General features: G+C 39.1%; 1 protein-coding gene across 8 annotated transcripts in view; it reads left to right on the top strand.

Annotated features, from left to right (window-relative positions):
- Positions 1-19,735, top strand: part of FNDC3A (fibronectin type III domain containing 3A) — a 129,020-nt gene that overhangs the window by 69,581 nt on the left and 39,704 nt on the right. For all 8 annotated transcript variants that reach the window (XM_075086488.1, XM_075086478.1, XM_075086460.1 and 5 more), the window contains 6 exons: positions 217-293; positions 5,019-5,256; positions 7,765-8,037; positions 10,067-10,125; positions 16,739-16,896; positions 17,959-18,018. In XM_075086488.1, the coding sequence (XP_074942589.1) occupies positions 217-293; positions 5,019-5,256; positions 7,765-8,037; positions 10,067-10,125; positions 16,739-16,896; positions 17,959-18,018 (865 nt within the window). The remainder of the gene's footprint in view (positions 1-216; positions 294-5,018; positions 5,257-7,764; positions 8,038-10,066; positions 10,126-16,738; positions 16,897-17,958; positions 18,019-19,735) is intronic.

Genomic DNA, 19,735 nt, shown 5'->3' with positions numbered 1-19,735 from the left:
AATTTTTTAAAATTTAGTTTCTGGGTTTTTTTCCTAACTGTTTCTTAGGTTTCTGAGAGTGCCCTTTGCTGTAATTTTATCTGTACAGTTAATTGCTTTTGTTTATCCATGTTATCTTGTATATATTTCACAGAGACTTTGCACAGAGACTGTGTTATTTGAACTTTCTCAAATTATTAATTGGTGCTGTACTGAATACTTCTGTAATTCATTTAGGTCCTGCTCAGGTTCCAATGATGTCCCCAAATGGTTCAGTGCCTACTATTTATGTGCCTCCTGGATATGCCCCACAGGTACGTCCCTTCATTTGATCCTTATTTTATTTCTTTTCATGCAAATAATGGGAGTAGAATCAAAATAGCTAATCCAGTAAATTAATGCATCAAGTTCCAGAGTCACTGTGGTCAAGCAAGTAAATAAGGGGAGATGTTCTGTAGTATCTCTGTAATGGGAGACTTCTCATGCTGTATATGTGCTTGTTTAGTTATATATTAACTACTTGCACGGCAATAACAAGCAGAGTTCCTTGTTGAGTTCAGGATCCCAATGTACTCAGATGACCTCTGAACATAAAATACAGCCATGACCCAAATAGTTCAGTATGTAGGACCTGTACTGAATTCTGGGTTAGTGGATGTTTTCTTTTGGTACCAATATAATTTTGTATACGTACATAGTTCTTGTCTGGGAAGTTCCCTGCAGATGAGGAGTAAAACAGATCAGTTAGAAAAAGTGTAGCAAATACCATGGAAAAAATGTCAGCTGCCCATTGGGGAGAAATTATTGTATAAAACATGTTTTTACAGCTTATCTTAAAATGGGGCTGTGATTTTCTGTGCTGCGTGATTCCTAATTAAGATGCCTGAAAATTAAATGTGAGCTAGATAACCTGGACATCCTTTAAAGTAGATTAAACAGATGATTCATCTTGGCTGTTTTTGACCGGTGTATTATAGTGAGATGGGTGGCCTTCTAGATGGTGCCTCTTTCTACCCTCAGCTATAGAACGAGCCATGGGGTTAGTAGGTCAGACCTGGAAGTTAGAGCAGATGAATACCACTCTCCATAATATAAGTCTTTCTCATTACGTTCTGTTGTTCTGACCAGTCTACCTCTGACTCACATGCACCTCATGGTATACACTGAGAAGAGAGTACAGCACGTAAATTGCAACCAAAAAACCCACAGTGTCCAGCAGATGTTACACAAATTATCTGAACTGCATAAGAAATTGTCCTCTAGCAAAGGAAAAGGCTGTTTGGTTAGGCACGCTAATGCTCTGTGGTTTTACCTTTCATCTGTTGAAAGTTAACAAGTTGATGCGTGCATCCTTCATAGTTGAGTTCCCGAACAGGCAGAAGAAAAATTAATTTAAAATAATCATGAAAGTCCATTTATCTTTAGGTTATAGTAAAAAGTCTTGATATCTATTATAATTCATTTTTAAAGAACTGAAAGAATTTTTGAGGTAAGTGAAATTTTGAATTTCACCATATTTCTTGAGTACTTAATTTCAGTTGCTGAAGTACTTAATGTTCAAAAAGTTGCATAACCTGTGCCAACTTGAATAATATTTGTAAAATTAATGTATCCTTCCTTTGAGAACACCTTGCAGCAGACAGGCTGAAGGGCTGGGCCTTGCTGGGGCATGCTTGTTAGCCTTTCACTGGAGCTTCTTAGTGCAAGCAGGTGTTGTGCTAACACAGCTCTCTGACTTCTGAAACTGAAGGTGCCTCACATCTCTCCAGTGCAGAGTACAGGTGGAGTGAGCTCATGTCTGCTGTTTTCATCTGAGAAGTGTCATAGTCTGGGAGAACCTACAGTTCATAAGGCTTCTGAAGTATTTACTGCTGACAAAACATACCAGGCGTTGTGGTTTATGGTGGAAGTTCCTGTTACAACCCAGAAGATTTGATAGTAGTCTTGCAAACAGGAAAGTCTAACACTATTGAGCTAAGAGTTATCGCAGATGTAATGCACTCCCAGCAAAGTAACTTAATGGTTTCTTCAGGCATAGTATATTTTTAAATGTCAGCAACTGCAGATGCATTTTGAGAGAAATTGGAAACCAGCTAAATGTCTAAAGCCATCAGCCTGGAAGAACAACTTCGGCATAACCATCTTTTGTCTCTTTTCATTTAGTTCTGTTACGCCTCTGTTTGTTTCAGTTCCTGTTTGGCAGTGATAGAGAGTACTGTCCTCTGTTAGAAGTTGGGAATAACTACAGAATAAAGCATATTTATTTTTCATAAATATTCATACATATATTTTTCATACATCACATAAATGAAAAGCAATTCCTAAGTTGATTTACTTTTCCCTTCCTCTGCTTTTGGAACTGTAGTTGTAAAACTGATAGAAAGCACATCTTTATTCATCCTCTCTAAACTGTCTATATTCACTGCCTGTAGTGAGTTTTCCAGTGATGTTGGTACACTCAACCAAACAGGCCTATGCCACAACTACACAATTAGGATAATAGATAGCTTGTTTGCCTTTTTTTAAACTTAATTATATACTTGACCTGATGCTCTTAATGCTTTTTGGAGGAGCTTTATCTGTGTGGTTGCCTGGTAGAGGCCTACCATTGAGTTGATGTTTGATTTAGAGGCACAGTTACAGACTTGTCAAAGTCTTCATTATACACTATGAAACTTAAGGTTCCTGCTGCTATGAATTGGGTATCTATTTCCGAGTTACTTAGGCTATTAGGAGACCCAAGAAAACAAATAAATTATAAACTAAGTAGCCTGTTTTTATATGGAAGCTGCTTCCTACATAGTCTGAATCTGCTCATAAATTCATGATAAATTGCATTTTGTTTTTGTCTGTAACCAAAGAGGACTTAAATAATTAAAACTATTGTTTCAGTGTTTAGAGAACGTCATTGGACAGCAGAAGTTCTAGCTGTGTTTCCTACTGTTAATATATCCTGCCTTTAGTTATCACACAGCTATGGATGCACAGATATAAAGAGTGTTTTCTTTAGTGAAATTACTCTTTCCCAATAAGGGACAATTTCTGTATACTGAAGATAGTCAGCCCATTTTCCAAAGTCACGCGTATGTATGTATTTTAAAGCTGTGTTCACTTAGGTAATTTATATTACTTTCTCAATCTCTATTTATGTAAATAAGCTCCATTGCATACATACTTTTATGTCTTCTGAATGTTACTGCATATGCACAGAGATCTTCGTTCTACCATTACACGAGAAGCATACAGCTGTGACTACATAACTGTCTCAGTACAGTAGTGAAGTTTTGAAACAGTTTCCTAGACCAACCTCACTTACCTTGCATTGATTCAGCTAGCAGAATAATTTTGGGGTGTACTAACTCTATTGCTCTCACAGAAAACAAAGGCAGAAGCTCTATTGCAGATGTACCAGATGCACACCAACCCCTAACAGAGACATGGTAAAACCAATGATTGATTCTCTGAGCAGCTTTCTGTCATGGACTTCATGGAAGTATTCACACCAGGTCATGGGACTAAATCTAGCCAAGCATAATACCCTTAAGCTTAAAGAGCGGCATCGAAAGCAGCTTGGCACTAAGTGCTTTGATCTATTGATCTGCTCCTGTTGCACCAGGTTACTCATTGGTGTACATGTACATGCCCCCACCTCATTTCAAATATCAGTGAAAACTTAAGTCATAGGGTTGCCTTGTCCCCTGCTGTTGAATGTAGCCATGATATTCCAGATTCCTTTCTTCTTCTCCCCCTTTTCCGGATACATGTTGCATCTAAAAACTTCTATTGCAGTCCCTGCTATGGCATTTTTTACAGCATTTTACGAGGCAGTGGAAAACAATTTATTCGTTGGCATCCCAGACACTAAATTATTGACACCACGATTCAAGTCAAATTGTGCCCAGATGTTACTGGGCACAATCTAGATGTTACCAACAGTCATGTTATTTCTGTGAATTTACTACTGGTGATACAAACATGTAGAGAGGTGATGGCAGTCTTCCCTGTCTGTGATGTGCTTCAGGGAGAGACCCCTGCTTATTGGTCCAGTTGATGACCGACCCTCGTTTAGTGAAAGCATTTTCTGCTTCAGGACTTCGTGGCTTTGTGTCTGCTCTCCACCAGACCCCTACATGCCACAGACCCCAGATGTGCTACATGTACCATGCACAGTGCACTTCAGTTCCCTGCATCTTATGTGACCACACTTGTTCTCATCATGGGGTTGCATATGTTGCTTTTGTTTCTTCTAACCTCTAGCATCATTGCTAAGGGCTGCACTCGGGTCCCTCAGCAGAATGCTGTCCTGAGTCTGTCAGAGGCTGCCACAAAGGCCCCTATTTTCTGAACAGCATGGGGCTTCCTTCAGGGTGCAAGACATTCTAATGCAGGGGAGGGGGGGATTCTTTTTAAAAATCACCTTGAGTTGTGAGCAAGTCTTGAGAGGGCTGACTCTACCATCATACTAGGTTTTGTTACATTAACAGCTTGATGCAGATGATGGCTGCTGCACGACAACAAGTGCAGTATGGCAAGTGCCTCTGGGGTTAGTGTTGGTGAACCGAGTTGGGCACAGAGCAAAGACCAGACACTGTTGTGCCTTTTCTCTCACCATTTATGCGGAGTGAGGTCTGTCCGCCCATCAGATCACTTCTAGAGAGCAATCTAGTTGTTATACTGTAGAACAAATCCTAGGAGCAGTGTAGCATACAAGCAATGTGAATGAGGGTGGAAACAGAGCCCTGGGGAGAAGCTGGGCTTATGCTGTAAATATACCTGGTGGTTTATAAGATGTTGCAGTCAGATTGGTTTTTTTAACCGTATTTTTCCCCATCACATTGTGAAATTAATGACATTGTTACAGTTAATACACTTAGCATAGATAGCCTTTTAGTTGTCCGATCTTTTCTTTCTTATGCGTTCCTGCTCTGCTTCTCTCAAATTTAAGGGTTTACTGTTCCTAGTTTTGTTTAAGTATCTATAGAAACATATCTTCCAGACTGTCATTTCTCTTTTGGTGCATGGTCTCTCTCACTGTACAGGTTATTGAAGATAATGGTGTTCGAAGGGTTGTGGTGGTTCCCCAGGCTCCAGAATTTCATCCTGGTGGTCATGCAGTGATACACAGGCCTCCGCATCCCCCACTGCCTGGCTTCCTTCCTCTTCCAGCCATGATACCCCCTCCACCACGTCATATATACTCACCCATGACCGGAGCCGGTGACATGGCAACGCAGTACATTCCACAGTATCACACCTCACAAGTGTATGGGGATCTGGGTAAGTAGCTTATCGAATATTGCAGGTTCTATCAAAGGAAATAATGCTCTACTTATTTCCAGCATCTGTTTTGCTGATGTACGGGCTTTGTCAAGGAAGACTTACAGCTTGAATGGGAACTACACACACAAGTTTTATGAGGATACCAGTCTTGTTTTTACTGAAGCTTCTTATTCCAGAAGTTCTTTTCATTAATTTGACTTGTCTATTCAGTGATCTATTAAACATGCAGATTATTTCCTATGTATATCAGTTATAGATTTGCCCAGGAAAGCAATGCAGGAAGTGTTTGTAGTGATCCAGATGATGCCTTCCCATGGGATTAAATGTTTAAATCCATACCCGAGCACTGTTCTGAGATCTCATGTCTTTGCAGGTATCCTGTTTAAAGCATGAAACAGGAGTTCTTAGTATTGATTATGAAAGAAAGATCTCTATTTTTCATAAAACTGTATGCACTTAGTCTAATGCCCATATTGAAGTCCAGCTTGAGGAATCAGGTGCCACCAACCTAAACTTAAGCTGTAATTGAAGTTGTCTTTGGTAGTGCTATTGACATCTGCCTTCAATATTGTTTAGTGGCAAAGTATAGATGTCTACTAACTCAGGCATTTGGTTCTTAGATTAATGTTTACATTTCTGGCAGACTTGCTTTTCTTTAGATAAACTTCTGCTATGACGCAGGTGCCGACCTTGAAAGACTTTCAGAGAGCAATGCCAGCTTATTGTTTTTAGGGAAAGAAGCTGGAACCTATGGAGGGGGAGACTAAACACAGCTTTGCTGTGTCACTGCAGATGCATAGTTTCTCAGTGTTCTGTGATACTACTAAAATAACTTTAAAATGTCCTTCTTGTAGTCACTGTGCTTAAATAGTCATGATATACAAAGCCGTCAGATAATAGTATACTGATGTCTTGATCTTGCTGGACTCCTGCGTGTTTCTGTATTCTTAAGCTGTACTTTATTTCTTCCTTGCACTACTTTTATAACAGTACATTACTCAATGCTCTTTGGGTGCTTATTTATAGTTATATTAAATTTTTGGTTTCCTGTAGATGGCAGTTGTTTGCTTTTAGTTTGTTAAATTAAGAGATTGGAGTAGGATAATTAAATGCATAAAGGATACTTCTTAATGGAATAATATTTTTTAGATTTCTGCTGTTGGTTATATCCCTTTAAATATAAATTCAGTGATAATTTGCCAAATTGCTAATGTAAAGAAAAAGATAAAGTGGGATTCTTTGGTTTTGCTTTGTTGTAAATATTTATGTAGGATGCCCTTGGATTTAGGGAATTAGAGGACTAGGGATGCTTTACTTTGTTACATATTTGCTACAGATTTCATATTTAATTCTGGACCACTGACTTTGGCTGTGGCTTTCAGAAGTCAAAGCCCACAGTTAGGCTCCTATATAAGAATCTGAATTCAAGGGGAAATAAAAAACCCCAGACGCACTTAGAGTGTGGTAGTTCTCTAACAAGAGCACCTGAATTTCTATTGGTAGTGAAAATCAAATTTCTAAATAGTCACAGCTGATCTAATAGTCCTTTGTCAAGTTTTCTGGGAATTAAGCTGACCTAAAAAAACAGAAACTGAAAAGTTCTCTAGTTTTGTGATTTTATCCTTCTTGCAAGGAAGTTTTTGTTTGATCTTGTTTTCTACACTTCCTAGCACTTAAGAAATAACAAATAATGAACTTCATTCTTTAGACTGAGTGATTTTTTTTGAAAGTTTTTGTCATTTATCATTATCATTACATTGAGGAAGAGTTGGTGCCATGTGGTACACTGTTTTAAAGTCTTGAGTCAGTAAGCTGTTTCTAAGCATAAAGTGAAATGGATAAAAATGCTAGAATTGGACAGAAGAGTTCACTGGTCTGCAGTTCAATTTTTTTAATTAGTCTGGTACTGACTTTTTTCCAAAGCCATGTTCTGGCTTAGAGATGGGACTTCGGTGATACTGCAGCAATGCCTCAGGTTACTGCATACAAGTATGCATACTGCATGCTTACATGACCTAGCCATACTATCTTCAGTCTTCTAGTGTCTTTCAGTTGCCCTTCGCTTTTGTGGGCCTTTTCCCTGTTGATTTCTGCTGAAGCACCATTAAAGTAATAGAGATGTAGTTGCATTCCAAAACTTCAAGCGTCTGTATTTTTTATTCAGCATTAGAGCAAACCTCCTCCCATGTAATAAAGTAGCACTTTTTTTCTGTGTTGACTTTCCCTGTACCTTACAGCTCAAGGAAGATGATAGAAACATTTTAAGAATAATTTTTAAGTAGAAAAAAGATGTGGGAAGGAAAGATTACACTTTCTTCCCAACATGTTGCTAATGTCCATTTAGTGTATGTTAGCTTACCTGCTAGACTCTTCAGTTTTCCAGTAGGACTAGAGATGTAATTTTACACACAAGTGTGCACTTAACACACATAGCAGTTTTAATAGCTTTTTAATTACATTCTGTTCTTAGTGATTATTTTTCATTTTTTTCCTTCTTTCCTTTAGATACTCTGCCTGCTCATGGAAGATCCAACTTTAGAGATGAAAGGTCTAGTAAAACATACGAAAGGTTACAAAAAAAGTTAAAAGATCGACACGGAACTCAGAAGGATAAGTTAAACAGTCCTCCATCGTCTCCTCAGAAATGTCCTTCTCCTACAAGTGAACCTAATGGACTTACAAAAGGACAGGATGCAGCTGGTATAAGCACAGGTTCTACCAAAAACAAGTCTTTGGGTAAAGGAAAAAGCAATTCTCAGACAGACACAGAAGTAGAAGGTAAGTGTTAACAAAACCAGTATATATACATTATGCAAGTCTAGTGTCTAGCTGAACATAGCGTTTGTAGATAGAACACCACACTTTGACAATCTTGAAGTTGACTTACATAGAGTGGAGTTAAGGGCAATTGACCTGCTGCTCATATTGGAACAATGGGCCTAAGAGAACAAAACTACTGACATGCAAGTCCCCATGAAGATTTGAGCAAATCTTACTAGTCATAGCTCATAACATTGTTTCAAGAAAAATCTGTTCTTTGTCCAGAATTACTGGTGCTTACATTTTGAACAATCACTGAATATTGATGGCCTGCTTGATATTCCAGAAAGCATGGAAGGATCCAGGTGTCTGATACAGGAAACCCACATTCAACTTGTTAAAAAAGGATATTTTGTAAAAAATATAGTAGTGTTATAGGCAATTCACATAATGCCTGTCCCTACCAACTCATTATTGAAAGGCCTTTTTGTAGAAAAAGACTGGTCCTCACACTAGTACATGTAAGTTCATGTTTTCTAAGACACTACCATAGGGAGTGTGTTTATTATTAATATCTTTATTTCACCAGAAAGCTTGTGATCTCATAAATGGACTGAATTGACTCAGTCTTGGTCATACAGTCATTGTTGAATCTGACGATGTGTCACTATGCAGCTTCCAGGTCACTTGAGATTCAGAACGCAATATCAAAGACTTGTCATCAGCCAAGTACAATTTTCTCAGAATACAGAGTTGTAACTAGTGATGTTGAGGGAAACAAACCATGATTTTTCTCAACTCATTGAAGTTTGCTTTGGGATGATGATTTTGTGCCAATGTGTATTGGATTGCTGTAGGCCAAAAGGAATGTGAAGAAAGTATGTCTAAGACCAGGAAATCTCAACCTAAAAGAGCTGCTTAGAAACATTTGTAGATGTTACCCTGTGAAAGCTTTGTACCAAGGGACGCCTTTGAGATACAACCTGAATTCGGAAGTTGGGAACTGTTGCTCCAAACTTGAATGAATACTTGTCACTGTAGTTCCAGAATGGCGTTTGTCTTGTCTTCAGTTTACTTCCTTTAGTTGGTGTTTATCTGTGAGCTAACTTTACCGAGGCACAGGTAATAAAATGCACTGTTGCTTATGTATGTTATGAAAATTATGTTAATGATTCCTTAGAAGTATTTTATATTAAAAATGAGAAGGTCCACTTTCCAAAATTATTTATTTCAAGGAACATTTTGGAGAATTATATACTGCGACTTAGACCTGTGATAACAAACAGAAGCCAGAAATGCATTTAATTAGTTATAAACTTAGAAATATAAAGTTGTAAATAGATTTGACATGTTTTTAAAATAGTTGTATCAGGCTTTGTTTTTCTTTTATTTGTCTTTAATGGTTAAGTGAATTCAAAATGCCTGGCCATGCATTCAAAATTGATTAGCCTGTTCACACACTATTGAGATAATAAAATTTTAATATTGTGTGAGAGAAAACACATAAAGCACTTTCTGTAAACTTACTGAGTCCTCTATAAAGCTCAGCTATACCTTCAGATGAAACAAAACACCTTAGATTCTTTCCCTAACATGTAACTGAAGGCTAAGCTAAGGTTTGCCCTTGCAGTTGAGGGAGGCCAGCAGTGTTACCAGTAGGCCTCCACACAATGTGCAATAATGAATTTAAAGTACTGTAACTTGGCTGTGCCTACATCCAAAGAGAAATCTATAGGAGATATTTCAGCCAAGAGCTTAAGTTCTCCAGAGCAGTAGTTTGTTTAAAGCTATACATCAATGAAAGATGACCAGGCTTTCTGTATTCCATTAAATCATAGAACAGATTTAGAAATAGTTTTTTATGAATAACTTCTTTGGGAGCTTTTTTTGGTTTTATGTTGCTCTAGATGAATGCAAGTTGGCTAGGTGTTCTATTTTATACATACGTTAGTCTGTGTGCAGTTGTTGAATTCAGAGCTATTTCACTGTAAAGTCACTGAACGATACTCATGGGTACTTCTTGTTTGCTTTGATTTTGTTTTTCAAGAAAAGGATGAAGCAACAAAAGCACTTGAAGCACTTCTTTCTAATATAGCCAAGCCAGTGGTAAGTAAATAAAGCCTTTCATAAAACCAGAATGTATCTGTTGCTGGTTTATAGTTACACCTCCTTTTCTTTTTCCAAGTTTAAAGGATCATTAACTTCCTGCATGAAAGAAAACTGACTTAACTTCCAGTCACTGAAATGTAAATGACCAAAGTATTTTTTAGTATATTAACATTTAGGAAGCTAAAATTGTCTTGATACTTACTATGCAGAGTTCTTCTTGGCCACTATATGAAATCCCAGTATTAACAGAGTTATAAAAATATATCTAGAAAGAGCTTGTAACATTGCCAGTAACGTAGCGATGATGCTCAACATAAGAAGATGGATTACAAGCCAGTACTGTCTTGCTTTCTTTCACTTCCTTCTACCCTCAACACTCAACCATCCATGCCTTTTAGGCAAGTAGTATAGTTAATGAGGAGAGTCACTTTTGCTAGCTGGACTTTTAATGAAGGCATGCCCCTCTTTTAGTTTCCTCAGTGCTAGGGCCTGATTCAAGTATTGCACTCTGCTTTGCAGAAGAACATGGTGTTCAGAGCTGCAACCAAAATCAATTGCAGCTGCTTGAATAAGCATACAAAGTAATAAGTAATGCCACGTTTGCTGAAAAAGCCATTCCTGAGTGTCTTGGGACACCTAAGAATAGTGGACTCTTCTGATCTTAATCTTAGTTCTTCAAAAATACTTCTTTCCTCCTTGTATCACAGAGATTTTTTTGAATATATGCTAGTGTTTTGTGCTTGAGAACTGACAGGAATTTCTGAAACTTCACTAGTTCTTTTCCATAATAGAGCTTTGCCTAGTGTTGAATCAACTACGGGGTTATTATTGAACTTCAAGGATAAAGGACAACATTGAATAATAGCTTCTTAAGCAATTAGTAATTACTGTCATATGCTTGCATCATGTGGAGCTGGAGTTTTGTATTAAAATAGTATATGCTGATGTAATCTAAGACTGCCATAGTGCATATACATAATAGAGAAAAGTTTTTTACAGGAAATCTTTAGTTTAACAATTCTTAATCTTTTAATACTTTGCTTTTGTCCGTTATTGATAGTCTTGGGAGGAAGAATATAGTTGGACCTAGACTTGTCTTTAAGAATCCTTCTCTTTGCTGGAGGTTGAATCTGGAAAGCAGTACCAAATGTTTTGTTTGAAAAGGACTTAAATTACATTCTCTGATTCTCTCTTGTCAGTGCCTCCAGCTGTTGGTTTTTTTTTTTTAGCAACTGAGAGTGGTTGAAAATACTCATACACCTGTATGTGAATTTACTGAAAAGCACCGGATCTTACAAAACATGTAACATTATAATAGAGTGTAGGTCCAGTAGAAAAACTTTGATGTTACTCAGTCCCACTCCTACTGCCTCTCTTGTTTTTGTCTGATTACTGACCCCTCACACGCAAGCTGTATTTCTGGGGACCCCACAGTCCCCCATCCCCATTCTCTGGGGTCACAGAAACGAAGAAGGTAGCAACTTCAGGGGGATTCAGGTGTGTGAGGAACAGGGTTGGAAATTATTTCCAGTGTTTATACCTGCCAGGGAATTAAGTGTTGTGCTTCTTTTTCTGTTCCTTCTGTCCATGAACACCTCGTAGGGCCTCAGGTACCTGCTTCTTAACACTTGTTCCATAAGTATTTCACTCCCCAGTGCTCCTCAGCAGGGCTTACTAGTTTAGGCTTGGCTTCTTGCAACTTCCTGGTTTAATGTGAGCATACATCGCCAACAGGGAAACAGTGGTTTAACCTGACCACCTGGTTTATTGCAGGCCACTCAGTATCACTGGGCACCATTACTGGCCCCAGTGACTTTGGTGTGGGTTGTAAATTTTCTAGTCCAGCAACAGGTTTATATGAGATGGGTACGATTTCCGCCTCATTGTAACATGGGAAAGAAAGAAGCATTTAGCAGTCATTTCCATCCTGCATTTGCATTTTACACTTTTTTTTTTCTATATCCACTAATAATAGAGTAGTGCCTGATTTAGAGATTTCCTGAGAGATTTTTTTAAAATATCTTTTGTCTTTAATCCTGGTAGGTGTTTTTGTTTCATTTACTCTTTTAACTTCTCTAAATTCTGTTACATCGTAGCTTATTGGCTAGCATATTTCTTCTTTTTCCCCACATACATCTGTGTGCATGTGTATGTATACAGAATTTATATGGGTTTTTATACATTACAGCTTTTATCCACCATAAGGATGTCCTTAATTCCCAGCTCTGCGAATACTTTTCACTTTGCATTTCTGATCATGTTCAATTCCACTGACTGTTGCTTTTAAGCTTTGGCAAACTGGCCGCAGCAAAGCTTCAGCTCTTCATAATATTCTTCAGTCACATCCTCTGTTTACACAAAGTAAAGCAACCAGAACAACCTCCGTAGTCACTGATTTTTAGCTTCGTACATAATATTGCTTCATTGTGTTATAGTTACCATGTTAACAGTTGTCATATATTATTTTAGAAGTCTTGTGGAAGTTTTATGTGAGTTGACCAACAAACGTAGCCATGGGGGAAGTGACTCAGGATAACAATGTTTCACCCTGTCAGAGACTTAAAGAACATTTCACCCTGTTCTCTGTCTACTCTTTCCATTAATACTCTGGGTTTAATTTTACTGGTCAAAGTCCTGTGGGTTACCTGTTACTCTGTAGTCTGTAATGTTGTCTTTGATCTCCCTCCCACACTCTCCCTTCTCTCTGTGTAGTGAACAGTTGAAACCCCTAATCTTTTAATGTTCCATTAAGATGTAATGCCACCTTTCACACCAACTGCATTACTTCTCAAGTGTAAGAGGAGATAGACAAGTGTGTGAAGGGAAATATAATCTGTCAAGTGTATAAGGCTGTTTGGCATTAGTAAAGCGTTAGATGGGATGTTATGTGCAGTTCTGGGCAAAGCACTCAAGACAATGAAACAGTAGGAGATAAGGAGAACAGTCAGAATGATCAGAGATTAGGATAAGTAAGGCGAGACACAGCAGTCTTCAGATACGTGAAAAACAACTGCAGAAAGGAAGGAAAGATTGAATGTTCAACGCCACGGTGGCTAGGACAAGTATGCTTAGCTGCTAGTAAGAGAGATACTCCTGGACATTAGGAAAAAAAATTCAACTGTTAAGAATCATAGAATAGTTTGGGTTGGAAGGGACCTTTAAAGGTCATCTAGTCCAACCCCCCTGCAGTGAGCAGGGATATATTCAACTAGATCAGGTTGCTCCAACCTGAACTTGAATGTTTCCAGGGATGGGGCATCTACCACCTCTCTGGGCAACCTGTGCCAGTGTTTCCACCACCCTCATCACAAAAATTTCTTCCTTATGTCTAGTCTGCATTTATCCACTTTTAGTTTAAAACCATTACCCCTTGTTCTGTTGCAACAGGCCCTGCTAAAAAGTCCATCTTTCTCATTAGCCCCCGTTAAGTACTGAAAGGCTACAATAAGGTCTCGCTGCAGTCTTCTCTTCTCCAGGCTGAACAACCCCAACTCTCTCAGCCTTTCTTCATAGGAAAGGTGTTCCATCCGTGTGATTATTTTTGTGGCCCTCCTCTGGACCCACTCCAACAGGTCCATGTCTTTCCAGTGCTGAGGGCTCAAGAGCTGGACACAGTACTCCAGGTGGGGTCTCACCAGAGCAGAGTAGAGGGGCAGAATCACCCCCCCTCGACGTGCTGGCCACATTTCTTTTGATTTCTTTTGATGCAGACCAGGATACAGTTGGCTTTCTGGACTGCAAGCACACATTGTTGGCTCATGTCCAGCTTTTCATCCACCAGTGCCCCCAAGTCCTTTTTGGCAGAGCTGGTCTCAATCCCTTCATCCCACAGCCTGTATCGATACTGAGGATTGCTCCAGCCCAGGTGCAGGACCTTGCACTTGGCCTTGCTGAACCTCATGTGGTTCACATGGGCCCACTTCTTGAGCTTGTCCAGGTCCCTCTGGGTGACATCCTGTCCCTTGGGTGTGTCAACTGCACCACTCAGCTTGGTGTCATCCGCAAACTTGCTGAGGGTGCACTCAATCCCACTGTCTATGTCATTGATGAAGATACTAAACAGTGCTGGTCGCAGTACAGACCCCTGAGGGACACCACTTGTCACTGATCTTCTGGACATTGAGCTGTTGACCACTCCCCTCTGGATGTGATCATCCGACTAATTCCTCACCCATCGAACAGTTCACCCATCAAGTCCATATCTCCAATTAAGAGAGAAGGATGTTGAGGGGATCATGCCAGAAGCCTTACACAAGTCCAGATAGATGACATCCATAGCTCTTCCCTTGTCCACTAAGGACAAGGTAGCTAAACATAGGAATAGTTTATCTTAACAGTGGACCTACTAGTCCTGGAGCATTGTAGGTCCTTCAGGAAACTATACTTCTTTCCTTCACTGCCACTGCCTTGCCACTGTCGGCAACCCAGGAGGGAGGGATTAAGATTGTCTGAGAGGAAGCTTTTACCACCCCAGATGCTTCCCACAACTCCAATGACTTCCAGAAATGCTGGAATTGTAATGAGGTGGTTGTAGTTAGTGGTAGTGTAGTTTGTGACCACTTCAAGATTATAGTGGAATTTCTCTTACCGAACTTAGAGTGGGTTATCTTCCTAGCATTTGATCCCTTTCAGAATATGATGTGTAGTTCTGTTAACATATAAGTGCTTAGTGACATTATTTCCAAGACATTGAGGCTCATCTTGTTTGATTTTAACTCCTTTCCATTTGTCTGTTATCAGTAAGTCATCTCCTCTCTGCTTCATTGTTGAAGTTGACCTATTCAGGTTTTTAGTTCAGTAGCAATTTAAGAGCACCAGTTGTGAAGATAGCATTTTGATTATGATACTCTGGTAATAGATTTCCAAAAGCAATTATTCCCAAAATAGATACATATTACAGTCATATTGTAAAACTAGTCATTTCATATAACAACATGTTTCCAATTCTCTTATGAAATGGTTGGTAATAGTAGGCAAGTGCAACATATAAACCACAATAGCTGACATGTGCAATATTAATAAACACCCACAAATTTCTAGACTTCTATAACGGATCCTAGAAATTCTTAATCACATGCACACAGCTGTGCACTCACCTACAGAGGTATAAGCATCCCAGCCCCTTGCAGCATGTGTGGGTTTCAAGCAGCACCCATTCTTCTGGGAGTGTGGGTGCCTCTCACTTCACGTCTCCTTTGGGAGATGTGAGTGCTTTAGTTTTGCGTGTACAATAACTACATATTGTTATATAGCATTATATCCAACATAACAAAAGCATGTATTTGTCATATAACAAATAACATTTGAATGTACAATAACTGTGTTATTCGCAAAAATCTGTTGTTCCCTACAATCCGCTAATCCACAGGACATTGAGAAAGCTCTCTGCCAGGTCACATGCACCCATCTCATCTGTGGGTCCCTGCCTACTGCACCCCAAACTGCTGTTGTACCAGCTGGGGTGCAGCTTACTCATGGTATCCATCAGGCCTGAATGGAGGCAGAAATGGTGGCAGGGCAATTTCTTGGGCTGTCAGGCCAGGTTTTGATCATTGCTCTGTTCCAGTCCAGTATCTCTTATCCCTGGTATGAATTTTCATGCTGCTTTTATGCTTCTGAAGCTGATGCCTTCTTCGTTTCAGAAGTCTTTTTCTGATTCCCCAGTTACCATGTACTCCACCTGAGACTGACTGCCTTTAGCACAAGGAGTCTGTTGGGGTGAACGCTTTTCAGGCAGTTGGAGGTGTTGCATTCACACATACTGTTTATGCTCATATTTCTATCACACCAACTGTTGTTATCCAGGCCTTTCTGCAAAGGGTGCATGTGCAGGCAAGCGCCGCCACAGGAATTCTTTAGGTTGTTGCCTGTATATGTATATGTGTGTGTGTGTATATATATGTATATGTACATGGACCTTGTAAGCATGCCTTCATCGCAAGCACCTGAGCTAAAAGTTGTAATAGTCTGTTCACTAACAGAGTACTGGATTAGAGCCTCAGGTAGTTGTATCCCTTTTAATATCCTGATCAAAACCAATTTGCTGGGGTAGTTAACAAAATAATTTCTAATCTAATGGGAGAGTCTACTTGTCGCAGTCATAATTAAATGCCCAAAGCAGAGTTTCGTTATGTTACCTGCTACAGTAATGCCAGGCATTTTGGAGGAATTCCTGGGCTGCTGTATAGTTCATATGAAAACTAAGACAGCAAGAAAGTATTAAAAAAAATCACAGTACTGGTCACGTAAAAAAAAAAGTCTGAAACATTGTCATCTAATAAAACGGCAGGTTCACAATATATGCTTGCCATCTCTTGTGCTTCATAAACGATAGTCATTTTTATGTAGCCCACTAGGTGGCATTTGTAACTTAGAAGTCTGTCTGCACTCAACCCTACGCCCTAGGTTTGCAGCTTTCTCATGGCATTTCTTAGATTTCTATCTTGATTTCATCTGTAAAAACTAATTAGTAGCTATTAGATCAGTAAAAATAATCTGATATGATAATGCTATTTGTTTTCCTTCTCTTTTATTTAGTCCGAAGTGGCAAAGCAACATTTATATACAATAGCATTTAAATAGTAGAGGTCTCAAAGTTGTGTTTCTACAGGTATCAGACATTCAGGCAAGAACAGCACTGCTTACGTGGTCCCCTCCATCCAGTGATACCAGAGAAGATGCTGACAAGAATGATGTACCAGATGTTTATACTTACGAAGTAATGATTTCAAATACTGGAAAAGATGGAAAGTACAAAACTGTATACATGTAGGTATACATTATTTTTATTTAATTGCTGTTTTGTTGAATTATGTGGCTTAAAACCTCATTAAAAATCTGCCTGTTGTCCAGAGATTTAAGTAATTAACAGTTTTGTGCAAGTTCTCTTCTGAAACAAACTACTTTTTTTTCAGTAGAATTGGTTCTGGTTTATTACTGAAGAAGTATCTACCATCAATTAGAATTTAAAGACTTTGTTCTTACATGTTGGAAGCATGTTTTAATATCACTTAGCTATATTTCAACCAGCTGCACTAGAAACTATGGGTTCTCAATTAGTGAGATATACAAGTAGTGAGAAATACAAATTGTGGTTGTACTTATTTACTTCAGCACATGCTTCTGCTCCCAGTACAGTTATCCCTCCCTTCTCTGAAAATGCCCTTGGTAAGAGACAGTCTTAAGATATGAAATAAAGTAAGTAGATTCACACAGAACACAACTCTAGCAGCAGCAAAACAAACAAAACTCTTCAGTTGTTTCATTCCTAGTACAATGGTTTTCAGTTGTTATTCTGGAGAAACTTGGAGATACTTGCAGAAACATAACAGAAAATTTTACCATTAAGGGTGTAGAGCTGTCTAATAATTGTAAATCTTTGTATTTATCTTAGTCACCTTCCGTGGATTTCTTAGAAGCAGTACATAAATTACAAGTTGGATATCCCAGTTTTAGATAATAGTTTCTGCAAGGCTGAACTGAGTTTCTAAAGGTCCCATTACTTCAATGTTTTTTGTGTTGTGTACACATACAGTTGATCTTGCTGACTAAAGAGGAAAGTAATTATTCTTAAAAAAAAAACCAAACAAACAGAACAACAAAAAAAACCCAAAACTACCAGGGCAAAACAACAGGAATGAAATGCAATCCGCCCCTAAAATTCAAAGACAAATGCATTTTCATTTTAGTTTATTTAGCAACAGAAACAAACTGTTAGCAAATCTGTTTCCTAGAAGGAGTGCTAGGTGGATGGGTTAGGTGATGTGTGTCTTTTTATAAATGTTTGGGATTCTGAAACAGTCTATTGAACCAAATAATATTGCTTTCCAGTGGAGAAGAAAATAAAGTTACTGTAAATGATCTCAGGCCAGCAACTGATTACCATGCAAGGTGAGTATCTCCTTTTCTATTCATTAAATTCAGTGGCAATGTTTTAAAAGTTTCATTGAGTCCGTGTATTCAGATCCAATTCAGATCCAAGATTCAGTCTTCAGAGATTCTTTACCACATCTCACCCTCCTTTGAGACACAAATCAACATTTTTGTCTTAGATGACCACTCAGTCCATTTTGGAAAACCGGAGATCGTTGCACCCTCACCCAACGTCCATGCTCTTTACTCCTCATGCCAGAACGGTGACATTTTTCTGTCCTCTAAGCCAGGCACAGATGCCGCTTGCTGCCTCTGTTTCCAAGAGGCAGCAGAGGGGGATACCTTGCACAGGAACATGCTCGCTGCTGGCCACCTGAAGGTCAGGTTATGCTGCTTTCACTTTGATCCAGCAGACCAGTGAATCTGACCCCATATGCATTACTAAATATGCTCCTAGCTCAGTGCAATTCTACCCTTCTAGGAGGATCTGCTGCTTCACTATGTCCTACTGAAGAAACAGCATAGGGTTGGAAAGATGTAGCTAGGTGTTCTTCTTCCCTCCTTTTTTACATAGTTGAGGGTTGTCTTATTTCTTGGTTTAAAAAAAAACCAGTATGAATACAGCAGTTTATAAATACATAACATTGTGAAGGCGGAAATGAAGGCTGCCTTAAAAGTACTGCCTTTTAAAGAAATAATTGCAACTGGATAGTGCAACTTTAGAAGTGACTGAATGAGCAGCACGTGAGGGATTTGGCTGTCTTGATTGTGGAGAACCCAAAGACCCCTGTGTACTGACCAGGGACCCAATTTAGAGGTAGCTGGTAGGAAGCACAGGGGACAGAAGTGTGCCTGAGTAAGGATCCAAGTCAGAAATGTTGTGCCTCCTTCCACACAAGCTTTAGAACATCAGCAGTAGGGAGGAGGAGGATTTCTGTTGTGTCTTTTGATCAGCATTTGCTCGAATGGGAGAGACACATTTCTGGTCCTAGGTGTGAGGGGGTCTGTACCTCCTAGCACTGTTTCCCAGGGTATTGTTCTGGATGCCAAACTGGAAGCAGAAGAGGGTTGGTCTGTTCTTTGTCGCACACCTATTTAATTTGGGTCACTACATGGCTTGCAGCACAGGCTCAGGAGAAGGATGAATGATAGATTGACTCAAAGCTCTTCATATGCAGGTACTTCCCCTGTGGTTTTGTTCCTGGTTTTAGTAGTGTTTATGCACTTCACCCAATGATGTTTAAGTTGAAAATGCGTGGAGCAGAAGGGTCAGAGCCTAGGAATTTTTTTTCCTATATAAGTCCTTTTTTATCAGGCCACATTCAGATTCTTTCTTGACTGATTCTGGTCATTGTAGAGAATGCATAGGAATAGATGACTTAGCCATCTAAGCTATTCCTAAACTAGGAGTTAAACAGAATTCTGCCAGTGCAAATACTGCCCAAAATCAATGAAGACCAGAAAGACTGAATTATGAAGATAACTGACAAATTACATATTTGCAACTGTATGCAAGCACACACAACTTTGCGTGCAGCATTAGTCACTGTTCAAATATCTCCCTCTCCCTGTTCATAACATCGACAGAGCCAGATTTCCTGTGACTTGCTGATCATGCAACAAGGACATGTAAGGACTTTTGCATCTTCATAAGCAGGCAACACGGTTCTTATACCAGTGATCAGAGAAAAGGGGGGGAGGGGTTTCTTTCAAAGGAACAGGTGAGTCAGAAGAA

The sequence above is a fragment of the Phalacrocorax aristotelis genome, chromosome 1, assembly GCF_949628215.1.
Source record: "Phalacrocorax aristotelis chromosome 1, bGulAri2.1, whole genome shotgun sequence".
Taxonomy (NCBI): Eukaryota; Metazoa; Chordata; class Aves; order Suliformes; family Phalacrocoracidae; genus Phalacrocorax; species Phalacrocorax aristotelis.
Note: the sequence above shows the minus strand (reverse complement) of the source record. Positions and strands in the feature narration are given on the sequence as shown.